The sequence below is a fragment of the Sinocyclocheilus rhinocerous genome, unplaced genomic scaffold (assembly GCF_001515625.1).
Source record: "Sinocyclocheilus rhinocerous isolate Xijiao unplaced genomic scaffold, SAMN03320098_v1.1 scaffold4023, whole genome shotgun sequence".
Classification (NCBI taxonomy): Eukaryota; Metazoa; Chordata; class Actinopteri; order Cypriniformes; family Cyprinidae; genus Sinocyclocheilus; species Sinocyclocheilus rhinocerous.
In genome coordinates, this window is record NW_015667282.1 from 15,504 (window position 1) to 29,426 (window position 13,923).

The window sequence follows — 13,923 nt, forward strand, 5'->3', positions numbered from 1 at the left end:
ATGGAATAACGTAACCTGTTACCTACGCAAGGAAACCTTACAACGTCCGTTTTGTCGCTCGATTCCTTGCCTGAAAGAGTATAAGGAATGTTTGGAATACAGAAGCGAAGGCTGTTTGGTGTTCTTTCATTACCGGTAATTGTGGCAGTGATCTGCTGTGCTCAAAGGTAAGAAGAGCTGGTGGAGACCATGGCGCGAGAGCATAGACCTCCTGGGCTCTAATCTGATGGAAATAACCTTCTTTGTTGTTTCTTTTCAGCGCCAATGAACCAGGAAACATGTCTTTTGTCAAAGAGACAGTGGACAAGCTTTTGAAAGGCTATGACATTCGTCTTCGACCGGACTTTGGAGGTATGATGATGCTCACGTCATTATTTCTTACTTTTAATCTTACATAAATATTTCAAGATTGTTTTTAAGATTGATATAAAATAAATAAATGGTTTGAGTGAACTTGAGGATTAAGTTTTTCTTCTCATTTAAGGCGCACCGGTGGCAGTTGGCATGAGCATCGATGTGGCAAGCATAGACATGGTGTCTGAGGTCAACATGGTATGTCTGTTTATATCTTTAATTATTTATTGAACCATTTATAAGTAGCAGGCCATCAAACACTGCCAGAAACAGCTGTCCATGGTACTGGAACCTCATAGCTTAGTTTCGTCTGCCTGTGAGTGATAGAGCTTTGCTCAGTCTGTTTTAATGCCCAGGTCTAGTAAGGAAAGTGTTTTTAATATTAAAATCCTATCAGTGCTATATTATGGAGGATGTGGTGTTTTCTCATCATGTTAATGCTTTCAAAGTGCAGTTCAGCACTAGCAAATCACTTCCAATGTCAGATGATCACTTTTATTATGATTTGAAAAAAGCTTGAAAGATATCCTACTTGTCTTAGAACTAGAAACTGTATCAGTGTATTTTTTGCCAGTCAAAGTTTGTGATTACTGACTGTATTAAAGTGTTTATGGTTCATTAGATAGTGAACACAGTTGTTTTTTTGTTCAACATTGTTAAAAGTTTGATTTGGAGCATTAGATGATACAATATGTTGTCTATGCTGATTGTGTTACATTTGTTTATCTATATTTGACTTTATTTTGACTGTAGAACTCATGCTGATTTGATTATACCTGTCAGAAACGTTGTATCAAAAGTCCTCAGTGGTCCATGTCCACATCAGCATATAAGACGGGTTTGTCTCCATGGCGACCGTGTCCATTTCACAGTCATGAATATGCAGATGGTTAGCCCTCTCACCTGGGCACTGAAAGGAGGATGCTGCAGCTTAGAGTCCCACAAGGGGATGGACACATATGCTAAAGACACAGCTTGACTGTGACATAAGTGATCATCAGTTACCTGGACCTGTGTTTATGCAGTTGTAAAGTTGATGGACACTGACATGATGAAATTGCTCAGTATCTGTCCTCATCTAGGTAGCATGATAGCATGATGAAGTGTGTCAGACAGTTGTCACAGTGTGGATCACAACTGACATACTTGCACTTTATTTTTAGATTTTGACGTGACTATTCTCATATTGAATTCTTTATAAAGGCTTAATCTGATTTCAGATACCCTGGCTTTGATTTGCTCTGGCATTGTGTCAATTTAGAGCATATGTGCGGTGGAGGTTTGATGTCTGGCTCTTGTGCTCTTACCTTTAAAGGTGAGAGTTTGAACAAGGTGCGCTAATCCTAGATTACCCCCAAACACGTCCATTGGATCTCAGAGCAGTGAAAGTCACATTGCCCACGCTATCACAAAAAATAATTCTCTTACAACTTAAAAAAAAAAAACAGACCATATCCCATGGAAGCCTGTTTCTGCCACAAAATAAAATTAATAATTTTGACTTTTTATGACACAATTCAGATTTTTTTTTCTCAAAATTATAAGAAGAGTCAGAATTGCAAGATATAAACTCAGGATTGTGAGATATAAACTCAGAATTCGGACTTTCTTGCAATTCTAAGGAAGTCTGGGAAGTCTGAACTGTGAAATAAAAAGTCGCAATTAACTTTTTTTATCCCATGGCAGAAACATACTTCCATAATATCTGGTGTGGTTTCTCATTTTAAATATTTTGAAATTTAGCTGGTTTTCCAGGTTAATGAGCTTTTAGCTTGTATTACTTTTGATTTAGTTCTATCTGTAAGAAAAAAACTCCAAACTATGTTATTGCATCATCCAGCACTTGTTGTCATGTGAGATGTGCGCTGCTCTGATTGGAGCAGTCTGTAATGCAATGCCACTCAGCCCAACTGTTCTGCCCACGTCTTTCCTTTCACTCACTTCTCCCACTCACTGTAGAGATGCATTGATCAGTGCATTTTGCAATATTAAGATCATTAATAATTAAACACGGCCAAGCTTAGTCTTATCAGGTTTGTGAATTATTTACTGTAGCCACATTTAGCGTTAGTTCTCCCGTGGAGTAAAAATGACCCTGTCAGCATGAAATATTAACTCAATTTGTTGCTGAAATCAACAGTACTGCAGACATTAGCCTGGTTGATGAGGTTAGCCATGTGACTGAACTTAGAGCGCTTTGGCACGGGAAGTCTAATGATAAGGTAATCAAGCAGACGCTCGCTAACAGGATTTTCCCACCTAAGAATGGTGTTTGCTCTTTACAGATTAGTTATTTCTGTACAATGGATTATCTTTCTTTAGAGGTACAAATTAGGATTACTTGGCCTGTATTGTTAATAGCAGTGATCCAGGCAGGACGAGGATGTGTGTATGTGTGTGGCTTGGGTTGGTTCAGCTCAGCAAAGCTCAACGCATCCCAGCACAGTGGGGATATCGGTGAAACCTCTGTGCACTGTAGGGATTACAGCAGTCAGTGTGATTATTGTTCTGTGAGACAGTTAAGCATCCAGGGACTGACAGGAATAGAAAACAATATGAAACATTACCGGTACAGGCATATCCGTACATGTCGGCGCACACACTCCGCCTGTGTATACATGACTGCTTATGCAGGCTGTATGGAATAGTTCATCTCTCTTGAGATTATCTTTGAAGTGATACGATTGAGCGCATGTTTGCTGGAGTGATATAGAAATGGCGAGAAAGGAAAATAGTATCTTAGCATTCATATGTGCATCAAAGTTGAATGTGAGAAGGGAAATTGATTATAGATACACAAGCGGTCAAAAGTTTGGAATAATGATTTTTAAATGTTTTTGAAAGAAGTCTCTTATGCTCACCAAGGCTGGATTATTTGATCAAAAATACAGTAAAACAGTAATGTTGTGAGATATAATTACAGTTTAAAATAACTGTTTTCTATTTTAATATATTTTAAAATATAATTTATTCCTATGATGTTTTCAATAGCCATTACTCCTGTCTTCAGTGTCACATGATCGTCCAGAAATCATTCTAATATGCTGATTTGGTGCTCAAGAAACATTTCTTGTGATTATCAATGTTGACATTTTTTATTATTATCAATATTGGTGCTCAGTTATCAATTATTATTGGTGTGCAATTTTTAATAATGGTTCTTATTATCAATGTGGAAAAGAGTTATTGCTGCTTAATATTTTTGTGGAAACTGTGATACATTTTTTCAGGATTCTTTTATGAATGTTATTTATAATGTTACTTCATAAAAGTCTTTACTTTCACTTTTGAACAACTTAATGCATCCTTGTTGAATAAAATTATTATTCTTTATTATTATTTTAATCTTACCCCGATATGGTAGTGTGTTACATTTTCTACAAAAAAATTAAGCAGCACAACTTTTTTCAACATTGATAATAATAAGAAATGTTTCTTGGGCACCAAATTAGAATGATTTCTGAAGGATCATGTGACACTTAAGAATGGAGTAACGGCTGCTTTGCCATCATAGGAATAAATTACATTTTAAAATGTATTTTAAAAAAACAGTTTTAAAAAATTGTAGTAATATTTCACACTATTAATGATTTTGCTGTATTTTTAGGAAATAAATGCAGCCTTGGTGAGCATCAAAAAAAAATTTGCAATTATTTCAGTCTTTTGACCGCTAGTGTACATACAGGCAAGTGTATGCAAATGTTGCTGTCCATGGTGCTGAAATGTTCATGCATATTTGTGACCCTGGACAACAAGACCAGTCATAAGTGTTAATTTTTCGAAATTGAGATTTATACATCATATGAAAGCTGAATAAATAAGCTTTCCATTTTTGTTAGGATAGGACAATATTTGGCCGAGATACAACTATTTGAATATCTGGAATCTGAGGGTGCAAAAAAATCAAAATATTGAGAAAATTGCCATTAAATTTGTCCGAATGAAGTCCATAGCAATGCATATTACCAATCAAAAATTAAGTTTTAATATATTTATGGTAAGACATTTACAAAATATCTTCATGGAACATGATCTTTACTTAATATCCTAATGATTTTTGGCATAAAAGAAAAATCGATAATTTTTACCCATACAATGTATTTTTGGCTATTGCTACAAATATACCCGCGCAACTTAAGACTGGTTTTGTGGTCTAGGGTCACATTTTAGGAATAAGATTTAAGAAGGATTTTGGATATGTTCAGGTATTGACATGGGCTTAACAATCTGTTACAACTTTCATCAGTTGTTAACCTTATCTAACACAGCCGAAAAAATAACACAAATCAGGACAGAAATAATTGTCCTGATAAATATTGTGTAGATTTACTTCTTGTGAACTGTACAGTATATGTTGTTGACAGCGCATGTTTACCAGATGCTATTGTAATTTTACAACCCTAAGCTCAATTCTGTTATTCTGACATTTATAGTCAGGCACACGTATACATATTCAACAGGACCTTACACTGTCAATATGTCGCATGAAGCAGCTTTCATTTTGTGTTTGGTTAATTTCAACAACAGGCCCATGGAATGTTCAGTACAGATTCTCCTGTAAGTGTGGTTGACAACACCAAAGGCATTAGGAATTTCAGTTATTTTGAATTTCCTCGACCCCAGGTTGCCTTTAAAACATATTGTTTTTCAACATTCCAGTTTGAATAGCCCTTTTTTCAGATGTTTAAAGGTTTGAATGTTGAATAGTTGCTTGTTGACTTATGCTGATTTAATGATTTTTGTTTTCTCTTGTGTCTCTGTAATCTTTAATCCAGACACAAAGTATATAGTTTTAAAATATTTTTGGTTACAGATGAATACACCTTAGAAGTTTTATTTGAAATTATAAGCAGTGATGTCATTTCATTAAATTATATTTGGGGTCGGTAAGAGTTTATTTTATTTATTTATTTTATTTTATTTTTTTAAGTAATGTATATGTTTTATTCAGCAAGGATGCATTAAATTGATCAAAAGTCACGGTTTAAGACATTTATAATGTTACACAGATTTCTATTTAAAATAAATGCAGTTCTTTTGAGCTTTCTATTCATCAAAGAATTCTTTAAAAAAAAAGTGTTTCATGGTTTCCACAACAGTGTGTGTAGTATGCAAGTAAGGGCTAACGGGGCCACACTAACCAAATCCTGGCCCCCTTAGTGGAGTCAGGTGTCAGTATTTATCCTGTCTTTTTCACAAAACTAAATGATGCTCAATTGTTGACATTTAGACTGTTAAACCCCAGGTGTAATTGTATGTGATGTGTGTGATAGATTGATAGAGGTAATATAGTGACAGAATTGCACAACTGCTTCATCCAGCCATGATTAGTCCAACCTGTTAACTCTTGCCATTAGCCAGTGAGTCACAGGAAAACATCTCCTGATTGACTGACATATCCACGGCTTTTCTTACACCCCTGTTGACTGTGACAAGGCCTGATTGTGTGGCGTAGTGTATAAATAGCTAGCTGCCATGGCAATGAGGCTCGCTCTTGCAGTGTGTCAGGTGGGCAGGCAGTGTGTGCGCATGTGTGTGTCGAACGTTAAATTGTGGTACCTCATTAGCTAGACTGACGTGCCAGATACGGACATGAAACATATCAAGATTTTAGTTTGTGCATGTGTTAATGAAACAAAGAAGAAGGAAATCAATGGAGTGGACGTTATTAAAAATGTCTTGCCGTCACTTTATATGACACAAGTAACTGACATGGCTAGACATTACAGGAGAATTTGTGCTTTCCCCACAGCATTCAAGCAGAAGTAGTGTTTACAGAATTGTCTTATTGTAAACGTCTGTGGAAGTCAGTTAATTCAGCTCTCTGTCTAACCATATCTTTAGATTTGTTCATGAAAAGGATGTTTAGGCTTCAAAACAAAGCTTTAAATTACAGTGGGTGTTAACTAATTTGAAGCTTTCCTTGGTAAATGATTTCTATATTTTTTGTTTATGTGTTCTTGTGGGTGAGTTTGTTTAATGTAAACAGCACTTTAAGCATAGATACATCACATCTCTTCCTATTTCCCAGCTTTACATGGTTGTAAAAATTAAAGGTTTGGATATAACCTTGCTCAAACAAGGTTGGTAAGCAATTCAGCCACACTAGTAATGTTTAAAGGGGTCATATGATGCGATTTCAATTTTTCCTTTCTCTTTGGAGTGTTACAAGCTCTTGGTGCATAAAGAAGATCTGTAAAGTTGCAAAGACTAAAGTCTCAAATCCAAAGAGATATTCTTTATAAAAGTTAAGTGTCAACCACGCCTACCTAAAACGGCTTGTTCTAACACACCCCGCGTCTACGTCACGATGTGGGAAGATTTGCATAACGCTGCCCAAATGTTCACGCAAAAAAAGAAGGCGTAACTTTTATTCTCGATGTAGTTTTGTTGTTTCCGCCGCCATGTCGTAAAGACGCTGTGTGCTTCGTTGTGAAAGCGATATTTTTAGCAACATCATATGACCCCTTTAATATGTATAATGTAAAGTCTTATGGTAAAACTTAATGTTAAATAAAGTATTTTAAAGTTTAGTCTGGTGCATTCCTTGTCCCTCTGTCAATGGAAATGTATTACTGTGAGCACAAAATTAGTTTGTTTTGCCAATAGAGGGACAAGTTGAAATTGTTTTAAAGCTGAACTTGTATTGAACCTGGAACATTCCTTTAAAGCAGGTTTATGTTCCTTTCCTCACAGTTGCTATTTTGATAAAAATCTCCTTACAAGCCAGAGTAAAAAAAAAGCAATATTGTAGGATTCTTTAAATGGAAATATATTACATTATGAGCTATCCAAGCAGCTTCAGCTTGAAATGTGTTCCATGCACTGTCTAATAAGGTCTACTTATTAATGTTGTGCTCTTGATGTCAGTGCATGCAGCTGTACAGTATTCTGTCTTTAGACCGGAATTGACAGGGCTGTTAAAGACTAAAAGCTCTCAAGCTGTCAGTGGGGTAAGCCCAGTGCCTAGAGTAAAAAGGATTTGCCTTGTGTACATTACATTTTACTGTACCAGTGCCTCTCTCTCTCTCTCGCATCTGTTTTAAAATCAAGGAATGGGAATGTCATTACACACACAGAGGCGTGTTTTCACTCACAGAGTTGAGCTGCAGTGCAAGAATTATGGCATGAAGTATCCCATTCCAAGACATCTGTCAGCAAGATTACTTGGTAAATGCAAAAAAAGTGTTGAAAATATAACACTATTCCATAAAAATGAATTAAATACAATTTGCATCCAACGGACCGTGTTGCTTACACAGCCTCTCTTGAGAAGGGCCCAGCACAGGCGGTATTAAATTACCCTGTCAAAATGTGCTGTTAGCAAGCAGAATATTTCTCAGAAATCAAAGGCATTCAGACATAATCAATATACTGCTGCTGTTCTATGTTCAGTCAGGGGGGTGAATCTCACGAATCCTGTCAAGAGCATTTCCCAGTCCCAATATACATATACTGTATATATATTACCCCAAAATAAAAAATTGCTTTAAATGTACTCACCCTCCACGATGTAGATAAGTTTGTTTCTTCATCTGAACAAATTTTAAGAAATTTAGCATTATATCTCTTGCTCACCAATGGATCCTCTGCAGTGAATGGGTGCCGTCAGAATGAAAGTCCAAACAGCTGATAAAAACATCAATAAGCTGCAAGTACTCAACAAGACTCCAGTCCATCAGTTAATGTCTAAAGTTTTTGTGATAAAAGTGTTTGTAATAAATTTATCAGCAAGACATTTTATATATAAATCCTCTGTTCATAATATTGCTTTCTCCAGTGGAAAAAGTTGTCTAGTCTGAATCAGGAGAGAAATATGCACAGATAAAGCACTATTTACAAGCAAAAACAGTTTTAAACAAATATGTCTGTGGATTTTGATGTGAGACGTCAACAGGGGATGGACTTTTTCACTGGAGGAAAAGTTGTTGTGGATTATGGACTGATATTTTAGCCAGAAGAAACAGTTTAAAGTTAAAATGCCTTAATTAGATTGACAGACAGGCTAGCTTAGGTTTTGCAGCTGGGATGTAATGCTACATTTCTACAAAGCTGTTGAAGAAACAAACTCATCTACGTCTTGGATGGCCTGAGGTTGAGTAAAGTTTTTATTTTTGAGTGAACTACTCCTTTAAGCCTTTTTTAAAGATTTTTTTTATGTTTGCCCCCTAAAAAAATCTGATTCTCATTACTGTAATGGGGGTATAAAGGTTATATTATTGAAATTGTGAAATATTTCAACAGGTCAAAGTAATATTTGTTACTACCTATAATTTTTTGCTGATTTAAATAATTATTAAAAACAATATAAATTAAAAACAATTATTAATATAAATTAAAACTTTTATTATTATTATTATTATTATCTTTTAAAGAAAATTTTAAGAAGCCCACCAGGAAAAATGAGACTTGCAAAAAAGAAAAAGAAACAATATGTTCATACTCACGATCACAAAAAAAAGTAAAAATAACAGTAAAGTCCAAATGCATATACAGTATAAGCATATGTTATGCAAATATATATTGCACATCTTTTGACTTGTATTTTTCTTTGTTTTTTGGGGGTGAAATGTTACTTAGACATGCTTTCGTGAGATTCACCTCAAATCACTGTTATGCATACATTTAAAAGAATATCTTGTCTCTCTTTCTCTTTCTCCATATGCTTTGAGGGGCAGTCTGGACCTTTAGATGCTTTCCTGACAACATCTGAAATCAGGGAACATTTTATAAGTGCTACTGACGCACAGGACTGAAATTCTCATCCGTGCACATACACAAATGAAACATATTCAGTGTGATAGTACTGCATGGATACACAGCAGATGATCGCTCTGGCACAATGTGTGTGGCAAGTATAAGTGGTTGCCTTGGAAACCAATATCATCTTTAGTTAGGATTTGAAGATGTTTGTGGTACTTACCCAGGTGAAGAGGGAGGTGGGGGTGGCTTTATGAAATTACAGTTTTTTATTTTAAAAAAAAAGCATGTTTGCTGAAAGTGTAATTATACCTACAAAAAAAAAGCTCCCATCGTACCTGCTGCTTTCAGGTCAAGCATAAAAAAAACTGTCAAATGAATCTGTTGATCTTCATGATACAAAGAAATTACAGTTTATTTATTTATAAAAAAAAAAATTTTAAAGCATGTAGCCCTGAAAGTGTAATTATATCTACAAAAAAGCTCCCATCGTACCTGCTGCTTTCTGGTCAAGATTTATGTAAAAAAAAAAAAAAAAAAACTCAGATTAATCCGTTGATCTGTATGGCGTATTATACAAAGAAGATTTCAGAAAAATTATAATCCAGTTATGATGAATGCTGGTGGTTTCCTTTAATTTAATGCAGCCGTATCCTGACAGCTGAGTTTGGTCAAAGAGCTTTTAAGGTGAAAGTGAGAGAAGGAAAGGCACAGAAAGCAAAGAATGCCCGGAAAGCCTCAGAAATGCACAAGGTATCGGCCCAGAGCTCAGCATGCCTGTGTGGGCGTTTTGCAGAGAGAGAGCGTCGTCAAGGAGACCGGAATTATTAATATATTTAGTCTTTTGTTTGCTCTCGCCCCCTTTATTTTTAGCCTGATAGTCGGCTTTGTGGCCTGTAATTGTTCAATCAGGCATAATATCAGTGTATAGAAGTGTTAACTCGGAACTTCACTAAGTGCCTATTATCTCCACCTTTAGGATAAATAGGTGTGCTTTGGGAACCATTTCCTTCCATCGACTGGCATGTGTCATATGACCTGAAGGCAAATGGAGCATGTTGCGGTCTAAGTGCCCTCTAAAAACCATTTACGTGGACCGTGAGATGACATCCAGGGGTTCTCCACTTCAATTATAAATGGAACCGCGTGTTAAGAGGACTTCCCACTGTTTAATTCACCCTAAAATGTTCTGTTGGATAGTTTCAAGCTCCTGTTGAAAGTCTTATTAAGCGCAACAGACATAGGACGTTCACACACAGAGAATCCACTGCAGAGCCCCTGGGCTTATCCCTGCAGAGCACTAGCAGGCAATGGAGAGGGCAAGCAGCCTCTTTGAACACCGTGTTAATTACAGCCTGTTGAGTCGCAGAGCTCTGGAGATGAGTGCCTCTCTCTGCTCATAGGAATTCATCCGCTGTTACTAGGAAGTTTTTTTTTCCCCCTGTGCGCTTTACAACGGTTGTCTTACTTCCATGCTGTTGTTTGCATGGGAGGAAGCATGTTGATGTCAGGAGGAAAATCAATATCATATGAAAGAAAACTGGCTCTATGACTGACCTAAACCTTGAGCTGCCTGCCAGATGTAATTTCTGAGCAGTGCATGCAAGAGTCCAACACTTCTGGAGTTGAACGTAGTTTGAGCCATTAGGATTTTTTTTAAATTTGCAATTCCAGTTCCTTTTTAAAGATTTGAGCTCCATGATGGTTCCATTAACAATTATTTTAATGTATTAAATGGATAATTCACTCAAAAAGGAAAATTTTGTCATCATTTACGTACCATTACTATGTTTGACATTTCTTCTTCTGTGGAACAGAAAGGAAGATATTTTGAAGAATTGTGGGAGGGTTTTTCCGTACAATGAAAGTCAGTGTTTTTTGGACCTATTTAACTCTTCATGTTAAAAAATTCTTGATGTTCCACAGAAAAAAAGAAAGTTAAAGGGATAGTTCATCCAAAAATGAAAATTACCTCATGATTTACTCACCCATATATTATTTCTTCTTTTTTTAGAAGAATACAATCTGAGTTAATTTAAAAAGTGTCCTGGCTCTTCCAAGCTTTATAGTGGCAGTGAATGGGAGTCGAGATTTTGAAGCCCAAAAAAGTGTGTCCATCCAACATAAAAAAGTGCTCCACACGGCTGCAGGGGGTTAATAAAGGCCTTCTGAAGTGAAGCGATGTGTTTGTGTAAGAAAAATATCCATATTTAAAACTTTATAAACCGTAATCTCTAGCTTCCGCTATCTGTCGTACGCACATTCACGAGAGAGTGGAGTTCCAGCCCTACGTCCACTCTCTAGTGCAGGGGTTTTCAACCTGTGGGGCGACTGTCAAGGGGGGCACCAGCATCAGTTAATTCAGAGAGTTCCCTTGAGAATTTATGAATATGAGTTAACAAATCTTTAGCCAATCGCTGCTTTAATAACTTTTATGGATATTTGCTTTTATGTTAATGTTATTAAAGTAATTCGGTGTGACTACAGTAATAACGGGGGGTGGTGTTGGATGTTGGGGGGGAGCAAGTGAAATTAGACAAACTTGGGGGGGCGCATGTCCTAAAAGGTTGAAAACCCCTGCTCTAGTGAACGTGCTTCAGAAGGCCTTTATTAACCCCCGGACACATTTTTTTTGGGCTTCAAAATCTCGACCCCCTTATTCACTGCCATTATAAAGCTTGGAAGAGCCAGAAACATTTTTTAATATAACTCAGATTGTATTCGTCTGAAAGAAGAAAGTCATATACACCTAGGATGGCTTGAGGGTGAGTAAATCATGGGATAATTTTCATTTTTGGGTGAACTATCCTTTTAAAGAGGTGTGGAATGGCTTGAGAGTAGCTAAATAAACTGTCCATTTAAGAAATAAATCATGACTTTCATTAATATTTATAAAACACCACTGGCAAAATGCATATCTTTAACTCCACGTTTGTATATGAACAATCAGTAATTACACTAATTTAAGTCTCCCATGAATTGGGCTGCACTGTTTGCGCTGTATGCCTTTGATTCACTAACCAGAACTAGTTCATAAGATTCAGTTGTTCTGTAATCAAATGTCCAAAATGACTAGCACAACATAAAAATGTAAAAAGTCTTGAGTGCACCAGTAAAGTTAATTGCATGTATTTATGGCCCATTAGATTTACCAGTCAGAACTGAACATTAAGCTAGGAAAAGGTATTTTAAAATAAAGAAAATTACATGCTTCATCTTTAAATGTAATAGGTGTTTGTTTGCTTATTTATAGACATAAAAAAGCTTTTAATATGTTCTTTTTATTTTATCTCACAAAATAAAATGATCTAAGATTAGATTATCTCACATACCTATACTATGGATCAGTGAAATTTTCGTGCTGACACACACTGCACAGAGGAATCTCTCTGACTGCTGTTATTCTGGTATTCCCAGTAGACGTGGCGGTGGTAAGTTGATGTAAATGCTCTCTGACTGGCATGCTGAAAGCTTGTCATTGTATGAGAGCACACACTCCTCACCCAGCTGATGACACTATCACCTCACCCTTCCAGAAGGTCTCATTTATTGACAGAATTTTTCTTTCCTTTTATATGATTGATCCATGTTTGGATATTCAGTATTATGTAGGGTGTAAATATGGTGAAGAGTGTCATTTCTATGCCATAAGTGGCTCCAAATAGTATATATAGATAATAATAATAATAATTTTATAAAGATTTATTAAAAAAAACTATCATAAATAATTCTTAAATTTTATTTGATGCAATCTCATTTATTGACAGGATTTTTCTTTCCTTTACTATGATTTATCCTACCCAAAAACTTTTAACTTTTAGTTTTAATATATGAGTGGTTCCAAATTGTATATAATAATAATAATAATAATAATAATAACAACAACAACTTATAATTTGCCTTTTATTCTATAAAGTCTCTCACAGCATTATTAATATTATTATTATTATTATTATTTTACAATAAAAATACATTTACAATAATTAATTTATATATTTTTTTTCTAGCCTGGTTCCCACAAATCTTGTGTAAACTGTAGCTAATCTGCATGTAGCAGGAGTAAATCCATGCTGCAGTTCTGTGGTGAGTTCCCATGTGTTTGATATCAGTCCCTACATTAACAGATTGTCACTTTCAGATTTGAAATAATATCTCTCTGTTTGTTTCTCTTGCATTTCATCAGTTATTTTTATCTGTGGCACAGGAGAAGTGGTGTATATGTCAGAATGTGGTGTCACTTTATCATAGGGAATCCCTCTCTTGAACCTCTCAGTGGAGAACAACAACACTGATTTACTGAGGAGTCATACCCTCAGATGTAGCAAGCAGCAACCTATGATTTTTACCTCTATTTTTAGCTATTTTCTCCTTGCAGTTTGAATAAACTAAACTATAATATTTTGCCTAGAATTGAATGATTGATTCCTTTCCTTATGTTTTGTGTGACCACTGCAACACAGTTCCCCAGATATCAAAAGTATCAAATCGCTCAGCTGGCACAACAGCATCTGTTTACTCCATTATTAAACAGACATGTAAGTGACACTGGTTTTCACAGTTTTCAGAGCACTTCTGGTTCGCTAGTTTGTCTGGATCACATTGGGTAATAGTACTGAATCACTGAGCTCACACAGTGAGGACCCAGGGAACTCACCATAACAAAAGCCTCAAGACACCTTGCTGCAGAACATGCTAATATACTAACACATTTAAAGAAACAGCCATGGAGGCAAAGAGACAGAAAGTCACAGATGGAGAGATATATGACTAACAGTCACACTTTGGCATTTACTCATCTAGTACATTCATGAACGCTGATATGGTAGCCTCGCCCCCTGACCGGTTAGCATTAGCCTTTGTACAGAACAA

At 35.9% G+C, this 13,923-nt stretch overlaps 2 protein-coding genes across 3 annotated transcripts in view; both read left to right on the forward strand.

The window, feature by feature from the left end:
* LOC107733576 (gamma-aminobutyric acid receptor subunit beta-3-like) overlaps positions 1-74 on the forward strand; it is a 2,465-nt gene extending 2,391 nt beyond the window's left edge. Inside the window, exon 4 of the mRNA XM_016545249.1 lies at positions 32-74. Coding sequence (XP_016400735.1) covers positions 32-74 — 43 coding nt within the window. The remainder of the gene's footprint in view (positions 1-31) is intronic.
* Positions 18-13,923, forward strand: part of LOC107733605 (gamma-aminobutyric acid receptor subunit beta-3-like) — a 42,333-nt gene continuing 28,427 nt past the window's right edge. For both annotated transcript variants that reach the window (XM_016545291.1, XM_016545292.1), the window contains exons 1-3: positions 18-167; positions 260-351; positions 485-552. In XM_016545291.1, coding sequence (XP_016400777.1) covers positions 88-167; positions 260-351; positions 485-552 — 240 coding nt within the window. In that variant the 5' untranslated portion in view covers positions 18-87. The remainder of the gene's footprint in view (positions 168-259; positions 352-484; positions 553-13,923) is intronic.